We start from the raw sequence: 26636 nt of genomic DNA, 5'->3' as shown, positions 1-26636 counted from the left end.
CAGAAGCCAACCACATGACCTTGGCTCTAGACCTGACTTGTGAGCAAAGAAGTCTGGAAAGCTGCCTGCCTGTCATCATTGTGAAATGCAGGATCAGGCACATAATCTGCAATCAGGTAGCTGTCACAGAGTCCTCAAAAATCTCATCTTTTGTCATTAAAAAAATGAATGGTTTTCTAGCTACATGGAGAAAGAAACTGAAAATATGATTGACATTTATGCTAAAGGTTTGGAAATAAGACTGGTGTCACAATTCCAGGGGCAGATTTTACGTCTTCTGGTGGAATAACTGTGGATTAATAATCACAGAGTTCTAATCTCCTCTTCCCATGGTTCTGGTGTCTTCCTCTTGAGTGTCAGGAACCTTTAATTCATTCCACACTAGAATCATTTAGTGCTACTGCTGCTGCGTTGCTCTTATGCCATCAGCTGCAAGTGGAATTATAACTATGGTACTGACTTGGGCTTTGTGCTTTCCTTACAATCCTGCAATGCCCATCCCCTTTTGCATTATGAGCTCCTCTCAGATCTGTCATCAGAAAGTTGAGTGAGAAAACCTGCCTGTTTGCCTCCCTTCTCTCCTGTGATCCCCATTCTCAGTTGCTCTTCAAAAGCCACACAGGCAACACACTAATCAATTTCACGCAGGTTCACCCAGGCATTGTTAAGAAAACTTTTCTCCATCTTTTAAAAAAGAATTATCCATAATTTGTGAATTAGAAGCAAGTTCTCACAGGTAAGTTTTAATAATGTTTATGATCTTTTTTAATTATATTTTGTATTTTCAAGTGCCTCAGGCGCATTCCTTGGAGATGTAACATAAAGATATCAAAAAGAGGGAAAAACATCCCATTACTCTTTACCAAGGGTTGCTTTGTAGAAAAATAGGTGGTGGAGCTCATCCAGGGATTGTTATGCAGCTGCACCTACTATTCTATGGACAAGGAGGTGAAACTCTCAGGAGGAGGAGGTGGAACTCTCAGAAAGGTTCAGGAGCTGTGCTGCTGTGAGCTCCCACTGAATCTGAGGCCTGCTCTTTGCTATTCCATGACTTGATCCTTGTTTTCCCCTTATCTGTTAGTAGCACCATTTCACAGTGGCATATTACTAGCAGAACTGAAAATACTTGTTGAAAGCTTCCACATTGTAAGCAAAACCCAACATCTTAAACAGAAGGCTGATCTCATTTTCACTTTGCAATTGCAGCTGTTTAAAAAGTCATTGCATTGCGGGACATTTCAAAATGACAGCACAAAAAGGAGATGACAGGGCATCACCAATCCAATGACCATTTCCTCCTAGGTGCATTAATAGCACTATCCAATCCACACTGGAAGGGCCAGCCTGACAATTCTGTCCAAAGTCAAGAATATCAGCACAAACAATTTCTGAAGGGCTGATGGGAGGCGAAGAAGAAGAAAGAAGGAGAAAAGAAGAGAAAAAGAAGGAGGAGAAAGAGGAGGAGGAGGAGGAGGATGAAAAGAAGGAGAAGAAGGAAGAGGAGGAGAAATTGGATTTATATCCCACCTTCACTCTTCCTCCCCCACAACAGAAACCCTGTGAGGTGAGTGGAGCTGACAAAGCTCCCACAGAAACTGCCCTTTCAAGGACAACCTCTGCCAGAGCCATGGCTGACCCAAGGCCATGCTAGAAGGTGCAAGTGGAGGAGTGGGAATCAAACCCGGTTCTCCCAGATAAGAGTCTGCGTACTTAACCACTACACCAAACTGGCTCTCAGTGGACTGAAATGTTTTGGCAGCAACGTTGTCTAGATTCTCCATTATAACCACCTGGCAGTTCCAGACCAAATGGCTATGACAGAAGCAAGGCTCTTTTCATACATTTCCATTCCCACACTGAGTTTGGCCCTTCACTTACGCAGTGCCCCATCGTGCATCAGGGCAGAGATGCTGCAGAGCAGATGAGCACACATCTCAGCAAGGTCAGGCATGGTGGCCATACGAAATGCCTCTAGGCACGTGTAGCGCTCTAACTCCTCCCGACGCTCCACTGCTGCTGGATCATTCCCATGGAGACCGGGCAGCTCAGTCACACGTGGCAAAAGAACCAGCTGTGAAATGTGGGGCCACACATCAGAAAAGGCTGAGTCAAGCTGGAGCAAGGATTGTGACCAGTCAAGATAACTCCCCCCTCACACACACACATAGTGTAGCCTGTGAACATAAGCTACACAGAGATCACATTTACTGGGAACACGTGAAGAAGGCCATGCTTGTCAAAACCTTACCCCTGGCTCCACCCCCAAACTCTCCAGATATTTCCTGAATCTGACCTGGCAACCCTACCTGGGAGTCCATTCCTTCCCAATGACAAAAGAATGAGATTTCACAGTGGGCTGGTCACCATGAGAGTTGCTAAATACTTGGCTCAGAAAAGAGACCTGGGCCACAAAACCCCCTAACAGTTTGTGGGACTTCCTCACCGAGTCAACGAGGATGAAGGCTGCAAGGTGCCGCTGTGTCACACCTGCTCTCTGGAAACGCACCGTGATTTCGTAATTGTTCCTGGGCTCAAAGCAGAAAGGCCGTGGCAGGAGAACATACCTGTGAAGAGACAACCGAGTGAGGACTTCACTTGACAGGGAAGGCAGGCACGTAGCAGTAAGCACAGGTGCAAGAGGCACAAGCTTATGAAGTACAGGCTACAGCCTGAATCTCACACTGCATCTCACTACACAGATAACAAAGCAACAAAGAACTACAACCACACCTAAGATACAGGCCTGCCAGAGGCCTATATGGCTGATACTACATGGGCAGAGGCCATTCTCAGTGGCAAAGCATATGGTTTGCAAGGAAAACGTCACAGCTTCAATCCCTAGAATTGCCAGCTCTGGTTTGGGAAATGCTGGGAAATTTCGGGGTGTGTGGAGCCTGGGGAGGGACCTCAGCAAGGTATGCCATAAAGTCCACCCTCCAAAGCAGTCATTTTATCCAGGTGAACTGATCTTGGTCATCTGGAGACCAATTGTGATAGAAGGCAATCTCCAGGCACCACCTGGAGGCTGACAACCCTATCCCTAACATCTCCAGTTAAAAGACCAGGTAGCAGGTACTCTGAAAGGCTGCTGCCTGAGACCCTGGAGAGACACTGCCAGTAAGAGTAGACAATATTGACCTTGATAGACAGCTTCATGTATCCAGTCGCTTGAAGGATCTCAGGTAGCAGATGCTGGGAAACAGCCTTCTGTGCTGACACTCTGGAAAGCTTTTACCAGCAAGAGCCACTAAGCCAGAAACACCAATAGCCTGACTTGGTATGAGACAGCATCATTTGTCCATATACATTCAACATGTTGCCCAGTATTCCCTGTTGTGACTTCTAGCAGTTCTTTTCTAAAGCGTGGGCTGGTGATCTATTGTCATCAAGCCTCCACTATATGCAATTAGACTCGATGAATGGAAACCCACATGGTAAGCAGCCCTGGGAGAGCTGGCACAAATAACCCAAAGCAGAGAAATAAACGCATGACAGACTAAGCAAAGAGGCTGACAGATTGACTTTCCTAAGTGGTGGGACTCCTGAGAGGGCTTGCATTGTCCTTCACAAGCTGGAAAAACAAGTCCAACAACCTCCCCCACTCACTCCCCCCACATACACACCCCTCTCCTGGGAGCACATCAGCTGCCCATAAAATAGACCAGACAGCTTGGCATTGATTCTCTATTGCTTTGTAAAGCTCAATTAGTGTTCCCTGGTCTGAATGACCCTTCACTCCTTGTCGGCACAAAGACAGAAGGAAATGGCGACTGTGACTTCTTCCTAGGGCGCCTTGTGCTTTTCAAGATGATCAGTACAAAGCCTGCCTGGAGCACAAAAGTGGAACTGCCTTGTGGTTCAAAGACAATAGTGGGATAGCCAGTCCACACATAAAGGTAGGAGTCCTTTGCTGCTGAGAAGAGGGGGAGGGGCTTCATGGTGCCCCTTCCTTAGAAAGATACTGAGCTTTGTATCCATCAGCTTTTTAAAAAGGAATGCTATGAACTGCTTCCTTCAAAACACCAGCTACAATAAACAGAACATCAACTACGCCACTTTGGGGTCAGGCAGCAATTTTTTTCCAGGCCAGTTTGGCCAGCGACCCTGGAGGGTTTTTGCCATCTTCTGGGCATGGAGCAGGGGTCACTGAGGGTGTGGGAGGGAAGGTATTTGTGAGTTTCCTGCATTGTACAGGGGGTTGCTAGATGACCCTGGAGGTCTCTTCCAACTCTATGATTCTATTCCATTCATCAAGAAAGGCTCTGAACTAATTTTGATTGAGTTTTGTGGTGTCCGTCCCCCCCTTTCCACATAACCGCTACAAGTGTGCATGTTGGAAGGGCAAGGATGGACAGGCCTTTAAATAAACAATTTTTAAAAAATCCTTCCTTTAAAAACCTTTTCGACTAGCAGAGGCCTGAGTGGACCCTTGTTACACAGGATGCTGTAGGAACTGACAAATAACCATTTTACTCATTTTATTGAGAGTAGCACAGAAGTGCGTGGGTGGGTATGAGTTGGGGGAAGGGGGAAATCAGTGTTTCTTGAATCCTAGTAAAACCAGTTTACCCAGCAAAGGGAAGGGAAGTTGGCTGTTTCACCAGTTCCCAGCAAATCTGAAGATGCACCCGTTTGCCTCCAAAAATATTCTGCTTGTGCCCTGACAGTATGTCAGTATTAATTACTTTTCCCAGGCTGTGCCAAAGCATGGCAGTGACAATCAGCTTCTTGTCTTAGAAGGGTGGTGATGGTGCTGTCTCTCATTATGACTGCTTCTGGATTTTCTTCAACAAAAGTCTGCACTTCATTAAAAAGGCACTCTTGCCAGCTGCAGCGTTTCTTATGATGCCTGGACAGGCAGTGGGAAGAAAAGAACCCTATCCCCATCAACCCTGTGTCTTGAAATGTCAAATAATGAGCAACCTGCTTGCAACTTGTGAGTAAAGGACACCTCCTTGCCAGCTGACGTGGAAAGCTGCTTAGGTTAACAACAATTACATCTGATGAAAAATATCTGTGCCAATCAACAAACCAATCTTTCAGGGCTGCATCCAGGAACTGCAGATGAAATAAAGCTCGTAGAACAGAACTTTCCCATGTAGAATTGCCAGCTCTGGGTTAAGAAATACCTGGAGATTTTGGGGGTTCAGCAGAGGAGGTCGTTTGGGAAGGGAGGGACTTCAATGGAGTATAATGCCATAAAGTCCACCTCCCAAAGTGGCTATTTTCTCCCGGAGAAATGTTCTGTCACCTGGCAGCCAGTTGTAATCCTAGGAGATCTCCAGTTACCACTTGGAGTCTGGCATCTCTATTCCCATGTCAATGCTTCCTGCATTCTCCCTGAAACTCTGCCCCAAAGTTCAAGGGTACCTCCCATGAGCAATGCTGGTTGTCCATAGTGGGAAGGAGGTAATTGGTGGAAACTGTGCCTCCCTTTCTGAGAGCCAGCATGGTGTAGGGGTTAAGAGTGTCAGAGTCTTAACCGGTTTTGATCCCTACTCCTCAACATGAATTCTGCTGGATGACTGTGGACCAAACACACTTCTCAGAACTCTCTCAGCCCCAACTACCTCACAAGATGTCTGTTGTGGGGAGGAGAAAGGAAGGCAATTGTAATCCTCTTTGAGACTCCTCAGAGTAGAGAGAAGTGGAATATAAAAACCAACTCTTCTTCTCTGGTGTGAGAAGTGCCCTTACACCAGTGGAAAAGAAGCATTGGCTACAAGATTTGACAGGATTTTTCATGCTCAGAATGAGCCTCAGATTTATCAGGTGAGTGTCACGTTCTCAGGGTGCAAGACAGGCAGGAGTCCAAAGCCAGTCCAAGGTCAAAGTCCAAGAAGTCAAGCAGGAGCCAGGTCACCAATGCAGAATCACAAACTGGAATCAGAAGTCAATGTCCAAAAGCCAAAAGGTCAGGGTGTCAAGGAAATCAAGCAGATCAGGATCAGGATGCAGCGTGGATGCAAGCCAGAGAATAGACTTGTTGCGGGATACCTGGCCCACTGGCGATTCCCTGGATGACCTGGTAGAGTCCTGGAACGATGGACTCTCCAGAGCCATTGAGGTGATCACACCTAGGTGCCTTATGCGCCCCCACCTGAAGCCGTCGCCCTGGTTTGACCAGGGGCTGCGGCAATTAAAGCGGGGACTCAGACGACTGGAGAGGCAATGGCGGCGTACTCGAGATGAAGTGATCCGAACATCTTATAGAGAGAGTTTGAAGGCCTATGAGATGGCAATCAAATCCGCAAAGAAAGCGTACTTTGCGGCCAAGATTGCGTCCGCAACTTCGCGCCCGGCACAATTGTTCGATATAATTTGAGGATTTACAACGCTGCCGCAAGGCAGACCAAATTCTATTGAATTGGAAATAGGCTGTGAGGCTTTTGCGAAATTTTTTGCGGATAAAATCGCGTCACTCCGCCTCGACCTCCCTGCCAAGTTTTGAGACAGTTAGCGAAACCAAGGCCTCGAGCCTGTCTTCCTGACGGAAGGGCACTTTCCAACGCCTCTCAAAGAGGCAGTGGTCCGTCCCCTCCTAAAAAAAACCATCTTTAGACCCGGCCCAATTGGCACACTACCGGCTGGTTTCAAATCTGCCCTTTTGGGGCAAACTTATTGAGAGGGCAGTGGCGATGCAGTTACAGACTTTCCTGGAGGACGCTTCCGTCCTTGACCCATTTCAGTCCGGCTTTTGCCCGGGCCATGGGACAGAGACGGTGTTGGTTGCCCTGGTAGATGACTTTCAACGGCATCTGGATCGGGGTGGCTCGGCAGTGCTGATGTTGTTAGACCTATCGGCTGCGTTCGATACGGTTGACCATCGGTTACTGACTTGCCGCCTTGCCGACGCGGGGATTCAGGGATTGGCCTTACAGTGGCTTTCCTCTTTCCTGGAAGGTCGGGGACAAAGGGTCGCGATTGGGGGGGAGCTATCCCGGAGGCGCGCACTTGATTGTGGTGTGCCCCAAGGGGCGGTTCTCTCCCCGATGTTATTTAACATCTTTATGCGACCCCTTGCCCAGATTGCCCGAAGGTATGGGCTGGGGTGTCACCAGTATGCTGATGACACCCAGCTCTATCTGCTTATGGACGACCGACCGGTCTGCGCCCCAGAAAATTTGGATCGGGCATTACAGGCCGTGGCTGAGTGGCTCAGACTGAGTGGACTGAGGCTAAATCCTGCGAAGACAGAGGTCCTTTGCTTGGATCGTCGGGGACTGGGGAGGGAAATCCCCCTGCCAGCTTTTGACGGTGCGCCGCTGATGGCGGCGGACAGGGTCAAGAGCCTGGGGGTACTATTGGAGCCTTCTTTAAAGATGGAGGCTCAGATAGCAGCCACTGCCAAGTCTGCGTTTTTTCATCTTAGGCGGGCAAGGCAATTGGCTCCCTTCCTGGATCGCGATGAGCTAGCAACAGTGATCCATGCTACGGTCACCTCGAGGTTGGACTACTGCAATGCCCTCTACATGGGGCTGCCCCTGTGTCGAACTCGGAAATTGCAGCTGGTGCAGAACGCCGCGGCCCGCCTGTTACTGGGCCTCCCAAGATGGGGGCACATACAGCCGGGTCTTCGGGCTCTGCACTGGCTTCCAGTAATGTACCGAGTTCGATACAAGGTGCTGGTCATTACCTTTAAAGCCCTATATGGCCTGGGACCTGCCTACCTGAGGGACCGTCTCTCCCCACATGTTCCCCAGAGAGTACTGAGGAACCCAAAACCTTCTTGTTATCCCTGGGCCAAAAGAAGCCCGCCTAAAATCCACCAGGGATAGGGCCTTCTCTGTTATGGCCCCTACATGGTGGAATCAGCTGCAGGAGGAGGTGAGGGCCCTGCGGGACCTTGTTCAGTTCCGCAGGGCCTGTAAGACAACTCTCTTCCGGCTAGCCCACACCTAACTGATGAGAAACGAAACGTAGCTTGCCAGACTCCTGTTATATATTTTGCTGTGATATTTAATGTTTCTAAGGTTTTAAATATTTTAAATGCTTATATATTTAAATGTCAGTCTAATTTTATGTTTAACTCTTTGTTGTAAGCTGCCCTGAGCCACTTGTGGGAAGGGTGGGATATAAATCCTAAATAAATAAATAAGGTTATCAGGTCCTGGGTGGGAGCTATATGGGAGTCTCAATCAGCCTGCTCCCTGGGTGGCAGTGACTCTGCTAGAACTCAGGGCTGAGAGATCTGAAGCATCAGCGTGCCTCATGTCTTTGCTCTGAAAGTTCTTTCCGGAGCCTGCTTCGAACTCTTGAGATGAGAGGAGGAGAGCTTGGAGGAGATTGATCATCAACAGCTGACACTGGTGCCTGGAAAGTGATTGATGGGCCAGCTGCTGTTTGTTCAACTGAGGAACTGGCTGGCAACTCTTCCAGGTTTGTTAACCGTTCCAGCTCCTCCTCGTCAAGGCTCATTACAGTGAGAATTAAAATTTACAGGAATAGAAAATGCCCTCTTATTATCACACCACTATAGATATAATATAATAAATATCCAAATGTGTGTGTGTGGGGGGAGAGGGTTGCAGGACAAGAACTTCCCATAATCCTCTCAGCCCATCATCCCCAAATTCTTTCCTCAAAGTCTTTGGAGACACTAAATGTGAAGATTATATAACTGGCAGAACTAAGGAAAAATATCTGAGAAAGAACAAGAGGAAGTAGAGGAAAAAATCAAATGACAAAAAGACATTAAAGTGGAATATCATTGAGGACCTCTGAAAATATCAAATTGTATATTTATATGAATAAAAATAGACAACAAGAAAACTCCAGCAACTCCAGGTTGATAAGAAGTTTGGAAAGAAATTAGGGAAGAGAAGGAAGGCAGATAATGCCATTCCCTTTGAAATTTGCAGTACCCAAATCCACCAGCACACACAGAGGGCCCTCAGCCAAACCAAAATATGAAGAACTTACTAACCACAAAACACCCACAAGCTCTCTACGTAATTATAGTAAATGCTCAGTCAATCCAATAGCAAATACACAGATGACAGAAAAATAATTTGTTTCCTCACTTGAAAGTGTCAGTTGTGCCAAAACATAAATTGCAAGAGAGATGGAACATGGTAACTAAGGTTTTCTGCTTGTATTTTCAGAGCTTTCACTTATTTTGAATGATCTGAAATGAGTATTTCATATCTGACATCTGTGTCGCAGGCTTCTTAATCTCTATCCCTTTCCTAAACCTGGAGAAAGGAGGAACTCCTGCTGATAAAACTTCCTATAAGCCCACTTACTAGGGTTGCCAACCTCCAGGTGGTGGCTGAAGATCTCCCACAATTACAACAATTCCCAGAGTACAGAAATCAGTTTTCCTAGAGAAAATGGCCCCTCTGAAAGATGGACTCAATGGCATGGCATGCCTTTGGAAGGCATGACTCTAATCTGGCCAGTGTAGCATAGTAGCTAAGAAGAAGAAGAAAATATTGGATTTATATCCCACTCTATCAGGAGTTTTGTGGAACAGGAACTCCTTTGCATATTAGGCTACACCCCCCTGATGTAGCCAATCCTCAAAGAGCTTATAGTAGGCCCTGTAGGAAAAGCCCTGTAAGCTCTTGGGAGGATTGGCTACATCAGGAGGGTGTAGCCTAATATGCAAAGGAGATCCTGCTACAAAAAAAGCCCTGAGAGCGGTCACAATCTCCTTTACCTCCCCCCCCCCCCCACACACACACAACAGACACCCTCTGAGGTAGAATGGGCTGAGAGAGCTCTTACAGTAGCTGCCCTTTCAAGGACAACTCCTGCGAGAGCTATGGCTGACCCAAGGCCATTCCAGCAGCTGCAAGTGGAGGAGTGGGGAATCAAGCCCGGTTCTCCGAGATAAGGGTCTGTGCACTTAACCATTACACCAAACTGGCTTTCTATTGTCAGTGTTAAAGAGTGTCAGAATAGTAATCTACAAGACCCAGGTTTGAATCCCTCCTCATGCCACAGAAGCTCTCTGGGTTATCCTGGGCCAATTACACAGTCTCAGCCTGACCCACCTCACAGGGTTATTGTAAGAATAAAATGGAGGAGAAGAGAATTATGTCAGCCGCTTTGGGCCTCCACTGGGGAGAAAAGTGGGGTATAAATGAATTAAAGAAATTATACCCCACTGAGGCTGCTCCCTCCCAAGCTGTTTTATTGGGACCTTGGTGTCAAATAGAAATTTTAAATTATTAAGCTTGAGCAGTCCTCGGAAGATAAGCAGGGTCTCCCCTGGTTTGTACTTCGATGGAAGACCACCAGAGGCAGGTAATGGGTCATCTCTTGCCATGAGAGGTCGTCATAAGGCAGTTGTGATTTAATGGCACTTTGTTGTTATGACTGAAACGTTTACCTAACATTTCACTCGTAAAAATTTGTTTTCCGAAGTTATCTGTTTGTGACAGAGCTTCCATTTAATATGGCATCGTCCCAAAAGAGATGAAGTTAGGCAGTAAAATGTGCTTCAGCAGCTACTGAGAACATTGAAATTGGCCACCCTCGTTCAGTCACACTTCATACTCACAGTCCAACCTCCTGGTTTATGAAGGAAATAGCACTGCCTTGATTTCCATGAGAATGTCACACTTGTATTGTGTGGGGTACCCTTGGTCTTACCTGCAGTAGGGCACACCCCTTTCCCACCTAATTAGTTAAGTTCATGAGGCTGGCTCTCCTCCCCTCAGTGTCACCTGGAACTATGAGGCAGGCTCTCCCGGTATTTCTGCTCCGAAGGCAGCACGTTGCCACAGCGTGGGCTCATAGGCAAAGCTTGCGAACTGACACTGACAACAGCTTCCCAGTCCTCTGTAGACTGAAAAGGAAACAAAGCAGGTCTAAGGAAGCAGGCCCAGAGTGAAGTCAGGCAGTCTCCACAAAGGAAGGCATCAAAACCAGACCCCCCCAGTACCTTCTGCTACCCCTTCTGTAGTTACATTAGTAGGCATCTCAAACTACAAAAAGTAGTGCAATGGTTCAGAGCATAAGTGGGGCCTGCAAACTTTGGCTACAGAGCCAAATGTGGCACTCAGTACAAAACCAAATATGGCTCTTTAAAAAAGAAAGTGTAATCTTTATGTCCAGGTAACTAATCTTTATGTAGGCCTCTTGGAGGGGTAGGTGGGAGCCCTGACCTGGATGGCTCAGGCTAGTCCAGTCTTGTCAAATCTCAGATGCTGAACAGGGTTGGTACTGGTTAGTACTTGTTATGCAGAGGAAAGTAATGGCAAAACACCTCTGTCTCCTGTCTTTGAAAACCTTTTGGGGGGGGTTGCCATAAATCAGCTGCGACTTAATGGCACTTTCCACCCCCAGAGTATGTGAAAGGAATGGTAGAAAAATATCTTTGTAGGACCAAAGGGCATCTTAGAGATGCTTTACCAAAAGGGAAACTATACAGGTCACCAGTTAGAATCATAGAGTTGGAAAGGACCCAATGCACAATACAGGAGCTTCACAAATACCTCCCCCTAAGCTCACAGGATCAGCATTGTCAGTAATATAGCAGCAAACCATGCACAGATTTATACCAGTGTACTAGATCAGCTGCACAGGATGCTCGTGTATTATATTACTGTGAGATTCTGTGCATGCCACGTTCTAATAAAGGACTCACAACTAGTGTCTGGTACAGAAGGTTTATGGATTATTAATCAGCATGTCAATGATCAGTATTGTTTGGCTGCATATTTTCAGCTAAGCAAACAGGCTCTCTTATACTGGCTCTTTGATCTTTTGCCAACTCTGGCAAGTACTTGGATGGGAGACCTCCTTGGAATGGCAAAGGCAGAGGCAGACTTTATTCAGCTGCCTCTCTGAATATTCTCCATGCCCTCAGTAGGAATCAGTCACCAGTGGGCACCATGACTTCCAGGTGCATGCACGTGCACACACACACACATACACACAAAATACACAAGAAAAAAGACTGTTGTCCTCTGAGCTGGGTGTTTTGGAGTCCCTGCTTCCAATCTCTCTCTCTCTTTCTCTCTCTGTTCCCCAATATATATGGCTGATAATTATACTAACCTACTTAGCAGAGTTATAAGGACTACTGAAGCACTTGGGTTAGTGCTATATAAATGCTAGCTAAAAGTTATTAATGGTTTAAAAAGTACAAATATTCTTGCATTTCTAACAACAGTTGTCACTACTGCATATGGTTGCCAATGACAAACATCACAGATACGATCATCCCCTCCCCTCCTCCCACAACAAATACACACCACCTCCTCTCCATCCCCTTCGACGCACCTCTGGCTCATAGCGCAACAGAATGTCATACTCCATGGGGTAAGGAATGTTGTCAATGTGGAAGGACAAGCCAGCTCCATCCCGTACGCGGGCAAATCCGGGGCCAGTCCATGTAATCATGTGCCCTGTGTGTTCGCGCTGCACAACTTCCACATCAGGCTGCAGGTGAGAACAAGAGGTCATCAAAGGCACAGCTGTGCATTGCTCCCAGCTTTGCCCGCTATCTCCCCTAGGGGCAGACTGAGTCATAAGATAAAGTAGCTTGCTCACCAGTCCCCCAGACTGCGGATGTTTCTGAGGGCCAGTGTTCCCTCTAAGCTGCAGAGTCTTGTGAGTGAGAATTCTACTTTGTGAGCTACTGGAATTGAAATTGTGAGCTACTGGCATTAAAGCTGTGAGCTACTACATAAATTAGTGTGCTCTGGGGTCATCCTTCCTGAGCTAAGACAAAAATGTGTGAGCTGGAGGCTAAAATTTTGTGAGAAGAAGAAGAATGACACCAAGCCAGCTGGAACGGCGTTCCTGTGCATTACTGCTCAAAAAAAGCCGTGGCTCTTTCACACATATTATGTGGCTCTCAAAGCCCCCACCACCAAGCCAGTCAGCAGCTTGGAGAATGAATTTACAGTTAAAGTTGCTTTCTTTCCACCCCTCTCTCTCCTCCATCTATTTTCCTTCCTTCCTTCCTGTTGCTATCTGTCTTGTGGCTCTCAAACATCTGACATTTATTCTATGTGGCTCTTACATTAAGTAAGTTTGGCCACTTCTGGGCTATACCAACTTGGTGGCTCACAGGAGTAAGGCAGCCCATGAGCCTATCATCCATCTTCCCCTCTCCTTTATTTCTTCCCAACAACCTCTCTCTCTGTGTGCTACACCACTCCCCCCCACCCCTGCAAACACACACCTTTTGCTGAAGCTGACGGGCTCGCCTGAGTGCTGCTCTCTGCTGCAAAAGCCTCACCGTGCTGTGCTGGCGTCGCAGCCTCACTTTGCGCCCATTCTGGAACCCGTTGTAATATTCCACACAGTCAACAGGAGCCTCAGGACGCAAGGCCCCCTGCAACAGAGAAGGAAATCAGGTCTCTGCTGCACCCTTGGTTACTTACAGCAGCTAACATCTGTGCTTTGCGCTCCTTTCTGCTGAACCATTCAGTGACCTAATGAGGCTTTGGCAGGTGCTGAGGCTGGCAGTTGCAGAATAGGGGCAGCTGTGGGAGCAAAGAGGGAGGAAATGGAATCTCGCTATCATGTGCGGTCTGGTATGATTGCTTGAGCCAGCTGGGTGGTTTCACAAAACTTGTTTGTTGATAAACTCTGTGCTGGTGCGCCTCGATCACCATGCTCTCCCTTCAGGAAACACTACACTTGGGACAAATCCAGGTGGGTGGCCCAATTGGTCTGAAGCAACAGAATAAAGTTAGAGTCCAATGGCACCTCTAAGACCAACAACATTTTATTCAGGGTATGAGTCTCATTCCATTCTAATGAAGTGTGCATGCGTCACAACCTGAATAAAACTTTGTTGGTCTTAGAGGTGCCATTGGACTCTAACTTTGTTCTATACTTGGGACAGTGCCTGTTTATCTGTGCTAAACTGTGGGAAGCAGAATTTATTTATTTTGTATATATGCTGCCTCTCCAGAGTTCTTCTTGAGATTGATTTGTTTGCATGTGTAAGATCCTAATTTAGGAAGGAGGGAGGGGAGACTGGATGACTTTCGGGTCCTGTCTGGCTGTATAGTAAAAGACTTTCTTCAAGGAAAACAAGAAATCCCCTGTACATAAATCCTTTAGATAAATCCCTTTAAAAAGAAGCACCACTGCTTTAGCCTTCATTTGTAGCTACAATCTCATTCTGAATATGGTGTTGGAAGTCACCTCCTCTTTCCCCAAGTCTGGCTCCCCCTTTTCCTCTCCCAGTGCACTGACCGGCAGATTGTGATGGGTTGGTGGGTGGCCCATGGCATGCTCTGCTTCATACATATAGTAGTCCAGGGGCATGCAGAAAAACCCCGGCTGCACTTCATTGCACTGGCGGCCCATCATGTTGGCTCGACAAGGGCACTGCCCATCATCTGTGGAGCACCTGGAAACAGATGGGGAAATAAACCAATTGCAGGTAAAATGGTCTCCTGACAGATTATGATGATATTGGATTTATATCCCTCCCTCCACTCTGAATCTCAGAGTCTCACAGCAGCTGACAATCTCCTTTATCTTCCGCCCCAACAACAGACACCCTGTGAGGTGGGTGGGGCTGAGAGGACTCTCACAGCAGCTGTCCTTTCAAGGACAACCTCTGCCAGAGCTATGGCTGACCCAAGGCCATTCCAGCAGCTTCAAGTGGAGGAGTGGAGAAACAAACCCAGTTTTCCCAGACAAGAGTCTGCACATTAAACCACTACACCAGCTGGCGGCACTCTTACATCGTATTCAGGGCACTGTGCACCATGTGTCCATAAATCAAGATGGGTAGCTGTGTTTGTCTGCAGCAGCAGAAAAGAGCAAGAGTCCAGCAGCTTCTTGAAGACTAGCAAAATTTGCGGCAGGATAGGAGCTTTTGTGAGTCACTGCAAACTAAGATGTGAACAGCGAACTAACAAAAATGTGTGGCAGGATATGAACTTTTGTGAGTCACTGCTCACTAAGAAGTGAACAGTGACTCACAAAAGCTCCTACCCTGTCACAGATTTCGTTAGTTTTTAAGGTGCGACCCTTGCTCTTTTCTACTGCATGTGTCCATAGTTCCACTCATTGGGGGCAGGGGGCAGGCCTTGAATTCAGCAGGAGCTCACAGGAGCACAGCTCTCTGAGGGTTCCCCCTCCTCCTTCCCACCTTGCCCACTGAATAGTAGGTGCAGCTGCATAACAATCCCTGGATGAGTTCCACCACCTATTTTTCTACAAAATGACTCCTGGAAAAGGAAATGTTGGTTTGGTTCCACCAAAAGATTGCACATGTGCTAGGTCTCTTGTGCAAGTGAAAGTGTGAAAAAACTCCTCACACTAGCATTTTGCACTGATACACAGAGTATCCTGAACTGCTTTTCTGCTTGCTCAAGACATTGTGCAAGCTATTTCTGGTCATTATAAGAAGACAGGGCAAAAAGGGCTAGATACTGCACAAGATCTTGCACAGGCGGAAATGCACTACTTATCTTTCTATAATAATAATAATAAAATTTTATTTATACCCCGCCCTCCCCGCCGAGGCAGGCTCAGGGCGGCACATTGCTTGATTCAAACCCCTCTCACTCCTCATGCCACATGACCTTGTCCCATTTCCTTCACCTGCTTATGTCCATTCCACTCCTACCTGTTGCTGTAGGCACCTCCAAAATCACAAGCGCAGCTTCGGCATCCAGTCATGTCATAGCTGAGCCCCCAGTAGTCAGGCTGTGGAGAAGAAGGGTCATCAAGACCAGAAGGAGATTGAATCCATAGCATAGGCGGAAGCACAAACACACTACCCTCAAATGATGTAATGCTCCCTCTAATGGTATAACTCACCAAACACTGGTTGCAATATCGCCCAGTAACAAAACGTTTGCAGTAGCAGTCGCCACTGATGTGGTCGCAAGGGCTGTTACCTGCGATGATCCCACGAGGGTCACACCTGCAGGCTGAGAACACACATGCCAGCACTTACTCCAGAGCCCAGTATTAATCCAGCTATGCCTGGTACAAGGCTATTCCACCAACCCCTTTTCCTCCTAGCCCTGCTGAGCAGGCTCAAAGGGGCCAGAATTCTGAGCACTCCCCACTCCATGCTCAATCCCACCCAGTCTCTGCAATCAAGGTGATGCAGATAGAATAAGGTTCTCCAATTGTTTCCTACATGCATCTTGCTTTACTTCAAATGGATACTGATACATTTCAAGGGACCTAGAATTGTTCATTCTAATAGATGTACTCAGGAAAAGAAAGCTGGAACTCCAGGAACACAGATTAGACAACAGAAGAACAGAAACGGTGTGTGTGTGTATTTGTGGGGGGGGGGGGAATAATACAGCATAAAGAAATTGCCACCATCATCCACACTAGGAAGCCACACTAGGAAGTCAGACTACCTGAAGCACAAAATGGTAGTGAGAATATAACCAACTAAATAACTGGCAATTTGCTGCACTGTAGTAATACCCCTTTCTCTCATGGATTGCTGCCTTGTTGTGGCGAGAGGGCTTGTGCAGTTCAATGAGGCTGTGGGCTATGCCATGCAGGGCCACCCAAGATGGACAGGTCGCAGCTGAGAACCCAGACTAAATGTGATCCACTGGAGAAGGAAATGGCAAACCACTCCAGTATCCTTGCCAAGAAAACCCCATGAACAGAAACAAAAGGCTAAAAGATGTGGCGCTGGAAGATGAGCCCCTCAGGTCAGAAAGTGCCCAATATGCTACTGGGGAAGAGCGTTCCAGTAACCACAGAAAGAGTGAAGCAGCTGGGCCAAAGCTGAAAAGACGGTCAGCTGTGGATGTGTCTGATGGTGAAAGAACAGTCCGATGCTCCAAAGAACAATACTGCATTGGAACGTTAAATGTAAGATCTATGAATCAAGGTAAACTAGATGTTGTCAAACTAGAGATGGCAAGACTGAACATCGGCATCTTGGGAATCAGTGAACTAAAATGGACAGGAATGGGTGAATTTAACTCAGAGGATTACTACATCTATTATTGTGACCAAGAGTCCCGTAGAAGAAATGGTGTGGCCTTATCGTTAACAAGAGAGTAAGGAAGGCAGTAATGGGATACAATCTCAAAAATGACAGAATGATCTCGGTCCGTATCCAAGGCAAACCATTCAATATCACCAAGTCTACGCCCCAACCACTGATGCAGAAGAGGCTGAAGTGTACCAGTTCTATGAAGATCTACAACACCTTCTAGAATTAACACCAAAAAAATATGTCCTCCTCACCATAGGGGACTGGAATGCCAAAGTGGGAAGTCAAAAGGTAACCAGAACAACTGACAAGTTTGACCTTGCAGAATAAAATGAAGCCGGGCAAAGGCTAATAGAGTTTTGTCAAGAGAACAAGCTGGTCACAGTGAACACCCTCTTCCAACAACCTAAAAGGCGACTCTGCACATGGACATCACCTGATGGGCAACACAAAAATCAGATTGATTATATACTCTGCAGCCAAAGATGGAGAAGCTCCGTACAGTCAGCAAAAACAAGACCTGGAGCTGACTGCGGCTCAGATCATGAGCTACTCTTCGTAAAATTAAGGCTTAAACTGAAGAAAACTGGGGAAGCCATTAGGCCATTCAGGTTTGGCCTTGATCACATCCCTTGTGAATATACAGTGGAAGTGAAGAATAGGTTTAAGGAACTAGAGTTGATAGACAGAGTGCCTGAAGAACTATGGATGGAGGTTCATGACATTGTGCAGAAGGCAGCAATCAGCACCATCCCAAAGAAAAAGAAATGCAAGAAAGCAAAGTGGCTGTCTGATGAGGCTTTACAAATAGCTGAGGAAAGAAGAAAAGCGAAAGGCAAAGGTGAAAAGGAAAAATTCACCCAACTGAATGCAGATTTTCAGAGAACAGCAAGGAGAGATAAGGAGACCTTCCTGAAGGAACAATGCAAAGCAATAGAGGAAAATAATAGAATGGGAAGGACAAGAAATCTCTTCAAGAAAATTGGAGAAATCAAGGGAACGTTTCATGCAAAGATGGCCATGATAAAGGACAAAAATGGTAGGGATCTAAAAGAAGCAGAAGAGATCAGGAAGAGGTGGCAAGAATACACAGAACAATTATACAAGAAGGATCTCAATGTCCCAGACAACCATGACAGTGAAATCGATGACCTTGAGCCAGACATCCTGGAGTGTGAAGTCAAACGGGCTTTAGAAAGCATTACTAACAACAAAGCGAGCGGAGATGATGGTATCCCAGTTGAGCTATTCAAAGTCCTAAAAGATGATGCTGTTAAAGTGATGCACACATTATGTCAACAAATCTGGAAAACACAACAGTGGCCACAGGATTGGAAAAGATCAGTTTATATTCCAATCCCAAAGAATGGTAATGCCAAAGAATGTTCAAACTATTGCACCATTGCACTTATTTCACAAGCCAGCAAGGTCATGTAAAAGATCCTACAAGCTAGGTTTCAGCAGTATGTAGATCAGGAACTACCAGAAGTACAAGCTGGGTTTCAGAGAGGTAGAGGAACTAGAGATCAAATTGCCACCATTCACTGGATTATGGAGAAAGCATGGGAGTATCAGAAAAAACATCTATTTCTGTTTCATTGACCATGCTAAAGCCTTTGATTATGTGGATCACAACAAACTGTGGCAAGTCCTTAAAGAGATGGGAGTACCAGACCACCTCACATGTCTCCTGAGAAACCTGTATAAGGGTCAAGAAGCAACTGTCAGAACGGGATATGGAACAACTGATTGGTTTAGAATAGGAAAAGGAGTTCAACAAGGATGTATATTGTCACCCTGCTTATTTAATTTATATGCAGAGTTCATCATGTGGAATGCTGGCCTGGATGAAGCACAAGCCGGAATTAAGATTCCCGGGAAAAACATCAATAACCTCAGATATGCGGATGACACCACTCTAATGGCAGAAAGTGAAGAGAACCTAAAGAACCTCTTGTTGAGGGTGAAAGAGGAGAGCACAAAAGCAGGCTTGAAACTCAACATCAAAAAAATTAAGATCATGGCATCTGGCCCCATCACACCTTGGCAAATAGAAGGGGAAGACATGGAAGTAGTGACAGACTTCACATTTCTGGGGTCCAAGATCACTGCAGATGGTGACTGCAGCCATGAAATTAAAAGACGTTTGCTCCTTGGGAGGACAGCTATGGCGAACCCGGGCAGTATAATAAAAAGTATAGACATCACCCTGCCAACAAAAGTCCGTATAGTCAAAGCAATGGTATTCCCAGTAGTAATGTATGGCTGTGAGAGCTGGACCATAAGGAAGGCTGAGCGCAGAAGAATAGATGCTTTTGAGATGTGGTGCTGGAGAAGAATCTTGAGAGTCCCTTGGACTGCAAGAAGATCAAATCAGTCAGTCCTAAGGGAAATCAACCCAGACTGTTCCCTGGAATGTCAGATGCTGAAGCTGAAGCTCAAATGCTTTGGCCACCAAATGAGAAGGGAGAACACACTGGAGAAGATCCTGATGCTAGGAAAGACAGAAGGCAAAAGAAGGGGACGGCAAAAGATGAGATGGCTGGACAATGTTACTTATGTAATAAACACAAATTTGAGCAGGCTTCGGAGGATGGCGGAAGGCAGGAGGGCCTGGCATGATTTTGTCCATGGGGTTGCAAAGAGTCAGACTCAACTGTGCTACTGAACAACAACAAAGTAATACCCCTAAATCAACCATCTGAGACAAAGTGCCTCACTCTGTCTACCAGGAGAGCTGTTCCTATTTAGAATCTTTCTGACTTAGCAAATCCAGACTCTCCTATATAACCCAAAGCAGCCTTTTAAAAGCTTGACACCAGGAATTAATAGGAAGTAGCCAGGTAGCTTAAATTCTGAAGAGCTGCTATACTGCAGTCCAGATGCTGGGGTGCTGCAGCTGGTGCAGGCCCTGGCAGACATGGAACCAGCACATAGCCTATGCTGGTTTATTCTGAGTAACAGGAGGGTGTTTCAACTTGTCTTTCCTCAGGATGCTTCCTAGGTGTCAAGTTCTGTATTATGTTGTATTGCAGTGGACATTCCTTCAAGAAAGGTCAGATACAATATTTAATAGAGGTCACAGTGGGTTCTTCACCTTCTGCAAGCTTGTCTTCCTACTAGTTTTGCAGTTTAAAAGGAAGACAACCATTCTCTTAGGCAGAACGCCCAGTCTTACCTCTCACCATAATTTAGAGTGGATGTTCACCTTTTCTTTTTAAAAGAATGTAACGTACATTTATCTGTTTCTACATTCATATCTTGCCTTTTTGAGTAAAGCATGTTTTTTTAAAAAAAAAAATAGCTGCAAAACTTACTTTGGGGTTGAAGTGGAATAGCCTTAATAATGATGTCACAAGCATTAGGCAGTCAGTACCACACACTGTTGCTGACTTACAACCCCCCCCCCCCCAAAAAAAGTTTTATACGGAAGAAAAAACGGCGTATTTGTACTAAACACAGTAAGGCACACTGAATCACACTCCCACCCTCACACTTTATATATGTTGAATCCATTTTTACCCCATGATTCTGCACTGGAGTTGCTCTCATGCGATTTGTTCCTGTGGCCATCACTACATCCTCTGTCTAGCGAATTCCACATTTTAATCACACTCTGTGTAAAGAAGCATTACCTTTTGTCTGTCCTGAACCTACTGCCCACCAGCTTCATGGAATGGCCTCGTATTTGGGGAGTGGGAGAAAAAATTCTCCTTGCCAATTCTCTCTGCTCTGTGCATAATTTTATAAACCTCTATCATGACCCCACTTAGTCATCTCTTTTCTAAACTGAAAACCCCAGACTTTTCAGCCGTTCCTCATAAAGAAGGTGCTCCAACCTCAGAATCATCTTGATTTTCCTCCTCTGTACTTTTTCTAGTTCTGCAATGTCCTTTTTGTTCAGAAACTTCAATTGGCGCAGAATGCTGCAAGTTAACCAGCAGGAAGATGACTGGATTGGATCATAAAGATCATCCCACTCCAGTCTTGGCCCATCTTCACTGAATAATAATAATAATTATAAAATAAAATAAAAGGTATTACTGAATCCCAACTAAATTTCTGAACGCAATTCAAGGTGCTGGTGCTGACCTCTAAATGCCTATATGGACTGGATGTAGCATACCTGAGAGACTGTTTACTCCCTTATGAAACTACCTGATCTCTCTGGTTGATCTTCTGAAGCCCTGCTTTGGGTACACCTGCCTTCTGAGGTTAGATGGGTGGCAGAAACCTGGGTGATTATGATACCAAAACTCTGGAAATCTTTCTCCAGACAGACTCACCTGCCCCTTCTGCTGCTGTCTTCTGCCAGAGGGTAAAGACTTATGTGTTTCATATAGTGCTCCCTCAGTGATCCCTCCTTTCTGCCCCAAAGGGTGATTAACACATGGAATTCACTGCCACAGGAGGTGGTTGTGGCTATAATCATAGACAGTTTCAAGAGGGGATTGGATAAGCATATGGAGCAAAGGTCCATCAGTGGCTATTAGCCACAACTTATCATTGGAACTCTGTCTGGGGCAGTGATGCTCTGTATTCTTGGTGCTTGGGGGGGCACAGTGGGAGGGCTTCTAGTGTCCTGGCCCCACTGGTCGACCTCCTGATGGCACTTGGGGTTTTTTGGCCACTGTGTGAAACAGAGTGTTGGACTGGATGGGCCATTGGCCTGATCCAACATGCCTTTGCTTATGTTCTTATGCCCCTATTATGTGTGTATTTTATCTTGGTTTTAGTGGTGTCAATGATGTAGTTTTTGTTTGGTAATAATGGTTTTTAAGATGTGTTTTATTATATATGTTTTTAATCTGTAAGCTGCCTTGGTGGCCCTTGGGAAATGAAAAGAACTGAAGACTTTTCTCCACAGCATCACCTCAGGCAATCACCGATACTAACGCTGGCACCCCTGAGGGTCATTGCGGCTCAGTCCATAAAAGGCTTCTTTGCAGCTGTCACAGCGCATCCCCTTGACATTCTCTTTGCAGCGGCACTGTCCAGCAATCATGCCCAGCATTGCATCGGTGTGACTGTCACACACACCACCATCCAAGGAGCCCACTGGGTCACAGTCGCAGGCTGTGGGACAAAACAGAAGCAGAGAAGAAGTATACATTCGAGTAGCCAGTCAGCATCCTGGGCAGCTAAGAGAGGTTGAATCAGAACCAGAACTCTAGATAATCAAAGGGTTGCATCCATCAGGCTGGAAGATTTCTGTACACGTAACAGTACGTATACAAGTGGAAGCCCTAAAATTATTCATAAGAACAGCCCTGCTGGATCAGACCAAAGACCCAGCATTTAGTCCAGCATTCTGTGCAAACAGTGCACAGCCAGCTGCCTCTAGGAAGCTTACAAACAAGAAATACAGCAACAGCATCATCCTGCCTGTGCTCCCCAGCAACTGACTTAAAGAGGCATGCTACCTCTGGTACTGGGGGGAATAGATATCTATTCCTTGCTGGCTACTAGCATGAAATTAAAGTGATTTGTATTCCCATTTCTTTCACACATGCACAAGACAATAGTACAAGGTATTTCTTTTGATACAATTTCAAAACTAATTTGAATGTTATCAAAGTAAAGCTAAATGGCCATCTGACAGCAATGAAGACCCTGTGAATTTAGGGGGAGGTATTTGTGAGTTTCCTGCATTGTGCAGGGGGTTGGACTTGATGACCCTGGAGGTCCCTTCCAACTCTATGATTCTGTGATTCTAATCATTTGACCCCCCATCTGCTGAAAATTTCATTGGTCCATATGCACATGAAATGCAAACAACCACATGATGTTGTGCTCATTTTGAACATTGGCTTGTGGGTTTCCTAGAGCTTCCCTTCTAAAATAGATCAAAAATAAACCTATGTTGACCTGGTTCCCTAGGGTTGCCAGCCTCTAAGTGGGGCCTAGAGATCTCCTGGAATTACAACCAATCTCCAGGCTACAGTCGTCAGTTCCCCAGGAGAAAATGGCCGCTTTGGAGTGTAGACTTAACAGTGCAATCCTAAGAAGAGTTACTCCAGTCTAAACCTATTCATTTCAATGGGCTTAGAACAGAGTAACTCTCCTTACGATTGCACTGTTAATGTCATTTTATCCTACTGAGGTCCGGGAGGGGAGGGGGCGGGGGGGGGAGGTTGAAGACGGAACCTACACCTGGCTGTTCCACTTTTTGCCACCAGGGGGGTGTTTTGTAGCTAAGCTCTGTTTTCAAAATGGTGCAGGCAATTCACTGCCAGGCAAAAGGGCTTCTCTCACTTTCTCTGCCAAGCCTGTAGCCACTTTCAAAAGGAAAACTGACAGTGAGGAAGAAAGATTGGGGAGGGTGGGGTGTCCAGACTCCAGAAGGCTTTTGCAGACTAAGTAACAGGGGTTTTTTTTGAACACTTGATGTCAGCTTTCCAGTTGTACAAACCAAGCAGCATGATAAGGCAGCTACATTCTCCAATACATACAGATCAAGATTGTTTACCGATGCAAATATATTTGATCACTTCAGATATACAGTCACCGGATGAGTTAATTTTAAAAAACAATAATGATCTGGAGAGTGCACAAGAGAAGGGGATACTCACGGATACAGGCAGTGCTGGCCCGGATGTCAGCCAGAGGGTTGCGATAGTAGAAGGGCTTGCAGAGCTGGCAGTGGCGGCCCATGGTGTTGTGTTGACACTCATCGCAGACCCCGCCGCTGGTGTTGCCTGTGGCCAGGTACACAGCCATGTCGAAGTGACACTTGTGTGAGTGTTCGTTGCAATTACATTCTGCAAAACAACCGAGGACACTGTTAATTGGCCAGATGCTTCCCAACTTATATCAATTCAGAGGGCTGCCAGAGCTGGGATGGGAAATGCTTGACAATTTTGGGGGAGGAGCCTGGAGAGGGTCTTCAATGGGGTATAATGCCAAAGAGCCCAGCTTCCCGAAGCAGCCATTTTCTCCAGGGGAACTGATCTCTGTAACTTGGAGACCAGCTGTAATTCCAGGGGATGTGGTGACCTGCAAACTGGCAACCCTAAGTTACAACTTTCACCCTTCTCCTCTTTTCACTCACCCATCCTTCTCCCATGATGTTGCCTAAGTGATCAAAGGCAGAAGCCCTTATTACAGTATTGGTTAAATAACTTGTTGGGGGAAGAACCATCTGACCTGCCCCCCCGGGGACATAGAAATGAGAAGACAGGAAAAAAATGCTTGCCTGACTCTTTGTTCAGGAAGCAGTACAGCTCTAAAGCAGAGTGGAGCTGAATAGGGTTGCCAGGTGTCTCCAGCAGGAAATGAGGGGGTAGGTTTGCCAGCTCTAGGTTGGGAAATGCCTGGAGGTTTTGGGATGGAGCCTGGAGAGGACAGGGCCCTCAATGAGGTACAGTGCCACAAAGTCCACCCTCCAAAGCATCCATGTCCTCCAGAAGAACTGATCTTTGTAGTCTGGAGATAAAACTATTTCCAGGGGAATCTCCAGGTCCCACCTGGAAGCTGGCATCTCTAGAACTGAAGGACCCTCCCCTCCTCACGATCTCTTGAGAATGTCCTCCACTGTAAACATATAAATAGCACAACCTTACCCAACAGCCTTTGCAGGATTATCAGGATTATTGATCTCTTCGACTCTCACAGTCAAATTTGAAACAATGGGTGTTATAATCTCTAGTCATACTGGTCTACTTCTCCCAGGGATAAATGTGCTTCCATTGGTTCCCATGACTTCACTTCAGGGTAGCTCCATGTAAACATAAAAGCTTAACGTTTCTCACCCCGGCAGGCGTGAGGATTGTCGGCCTCAGCTGGTCTCCATGGCAACTCCTGGTAGAAGTCCTTGCAGAGCTCACAGTTGAGGCCCTTGGTGTGATGTTTGCACACACACCGTCCATGGATCTGGGGCAGAGGAGATAGGTGAGGGGGCATTAAGGGCCGGTCTACTGGCAGGGCCCAGCAGAATCAGAGAAGGCTGTCACTCTCAGGGCTTTTTGTGTAGCAGGAACTCTTTGTATATTAGGCCACACACTACTGGAGCTTACAGTAGGCCCTGTAAGGTCTTGGAAGATTGGCTACAACAGTGTGGGTGTGGGTGGGTATGGCCTAATATGCAAAGGAGTTCCTGCTACATATGGAGATTTTAAAAAGTCCCATGAGCCCAAGAGAGCTAAATAGTGGTGACAGTCATATTGTCAGGGAGCTTGGTAATTGGCATGACTGCAGTCCTACAACAGATTCTTGTAACATCTGCAGAATCTTCCTCCTATTACATCTCTAGCTCTGATATTTGTGTAAAATAAATAAACCTGAAAAACAGTATCTGCAAAAGCCAATCAGAAAAGGTTTCGGCAGAATTTCCTTTGGATATGTTTGGGATTACTTCACTCTATACATGCCTTCCTCTTCTGACACGACTATTGCGTAAGAAATGCAATCTTTTTGATCCCTGCTAATCTTTCCTATAGAAAAACAGCACATGCTATCAGGGCAGGAGGAATCTGAGTTCATCATGTGAAAAATAAGGATAGTTTCAGAGAGTAGACATGTTGGTCTACAGTGAAATGGTTAGATTTGAGTTCAGTGGTGCTACCTTCATCAGTTGCAAGTCGGAATGGAGATTTCTGAATCCTTCCGACTAGGATAGGACTCAGGGATCCCCATTCTGACTTGCATATGATTGAAGGGAGCTTTGACTCTCAAAAGCTTATGCCCCGAAAAACTTGTTGGTCTCTAAGGTGCTACTGGACTCGAATCAAGCATATATATGAACAGGGCTTTTTTTGTAGAAAAAGCCCAGCAGGAACTCATTACACATTAGACCACATCCCCTGATGCCAAGCCAGCCGGAACTGCATTCCTGTGTGTTTCTGCTCAAAAAAACCCTTTTTATGAGGAGTATCTGAAAATGGACATTTTTGTTTGTTATTGGAGTTACACTTCCCAGTGACAGAAAGGGAGTTTTTAGCGCAGTAGGCTAGATTATTTACACATACCATAATGGGGGGGTCACATTTCATAACCAGAAACTCCCCTTAGCCTCAGGCTTGCATGACCTCAAATGAAAAAGTCTCTCCCATACATTTATTAAACCATTTGAGAGAATGACTCAGATGTGGAGCACATGCTTTGCATGAAGAAAATCCCAGATTTAGTCCCTACAAATAGGCGGCGGGGGAGGGAATCCTTCTTTGCATGAAATCCTGGCGAGTAACTGCAGTCAGGGTAGAAACATAGAGTTGGGAAGGACCTCCAGAGTCTTCTAGTCCAACCCCCTACATAATGCTATACCTCCCTCCCATACACACATGCAGTGACCCCCTACTCCATGCCCAGAAGATGGCAAAAACCCTCCAGGATCCATGGTCAAACTGACCTGGAGAAAAGTAGTTTCCTGACCCCAACACTGGGATAGACAATACGGAACTAAACAGACCAACAATACAAGCAACTTTTTGCATCCAAGCAAATGTTAGCACCAAGCCTCATTCATTGTCTTCTGTGTATTAGACAATTTTTCCTCCTCCTCCACCCCACCAACACCTTACCATGCCCTCATCTCTGCTTGACACCCCGGCCAGGGGGGCGCACTCTGACGCATGCCCATAGCAGAAGCAGCTCCCACGCAACACCATCTCGTATACGGCATAGTAGTACTTCTGCAGCACCTGATGTCGGAAGTCCAGTAGGTTGTCGCCCAGGGTGTGCAGCTTGGTGAAGTTCACCCGCAGGTTAGTGACTCGTAACAGATCTGGGCAGGAGT

The 26636-nt window shown here is 46.2% G+C and overlaps 1 protein-coding gene across 2 annotated transcripts in view; it reads right to left on the bottom strand.

Moving 5' to 3' along the window:
• Positions 1–26636, bottom strand: part of LOC132572404 (laminin subunit beta-1-like) — a 95997-nt gene that overhangs the window by 32129 nt on the left and 37232 nt on the right. For both annotated transcript variants that reach the window (XM_060239364.1, XM_060239363.1), the window contains exons 8-19: positions 26422–26624; positions 24655–24775; positions 23476–23664; positions 21800–21979; positions 15748–15860; positions 15554–15633; positions 14167–14323; positions 13142–13294; positions 12235–12393; positions 10674–10795; positions 2444–2564; positions 1879–2071 (exon numbers count right to left, since the gene is read on the bottom strand). In XM_060239364.1, the coding sequence (XP_060095347.1) occupies positions 1879–2071; positions 2444–2564; positions 10674–10795; positions 12235–12393; positions 13142–13294; positions 14167–14323; positions 15554–15633; positions 15748–15860; positions 21800–21979; positions 23476–23664; positions 24655–24775; positions 26422–26624 (1791 nt within the window). The remainder of the gene's footprint in view (positions 1–1878; positions 2072–2443; positions 2565–10673; positions 10796–12234; positions 12394–13141; positions 13295–14166; positions 14324–15553; positions 15634–15747; positions 15861–21799; positions 21980–23475; positions 23665–24654; positions 24776–26421; positions 26625–26636) is intronic.

Source organism: Heteronotia binoei, chromosome 5 (assembly GCF_032191835.1).
Source record: "Heteronotia binoei isolate CCM8104 ecotype False Entrance Well chromosome 5, APGP_CSIRO_Hbin_v1, whole genome shotgun sequence".
Lineage (NCBI taxonomy): Eukaryota > Metazoa > Chordata > Lepidosauria > Squamata > Gekkonidae > Heteronotia > Heteronotia binoei.
Note: the sequence above shows the minus strand (reverse complement) of the source record. Positions and strands in the feature narration are given on the sequence as shown.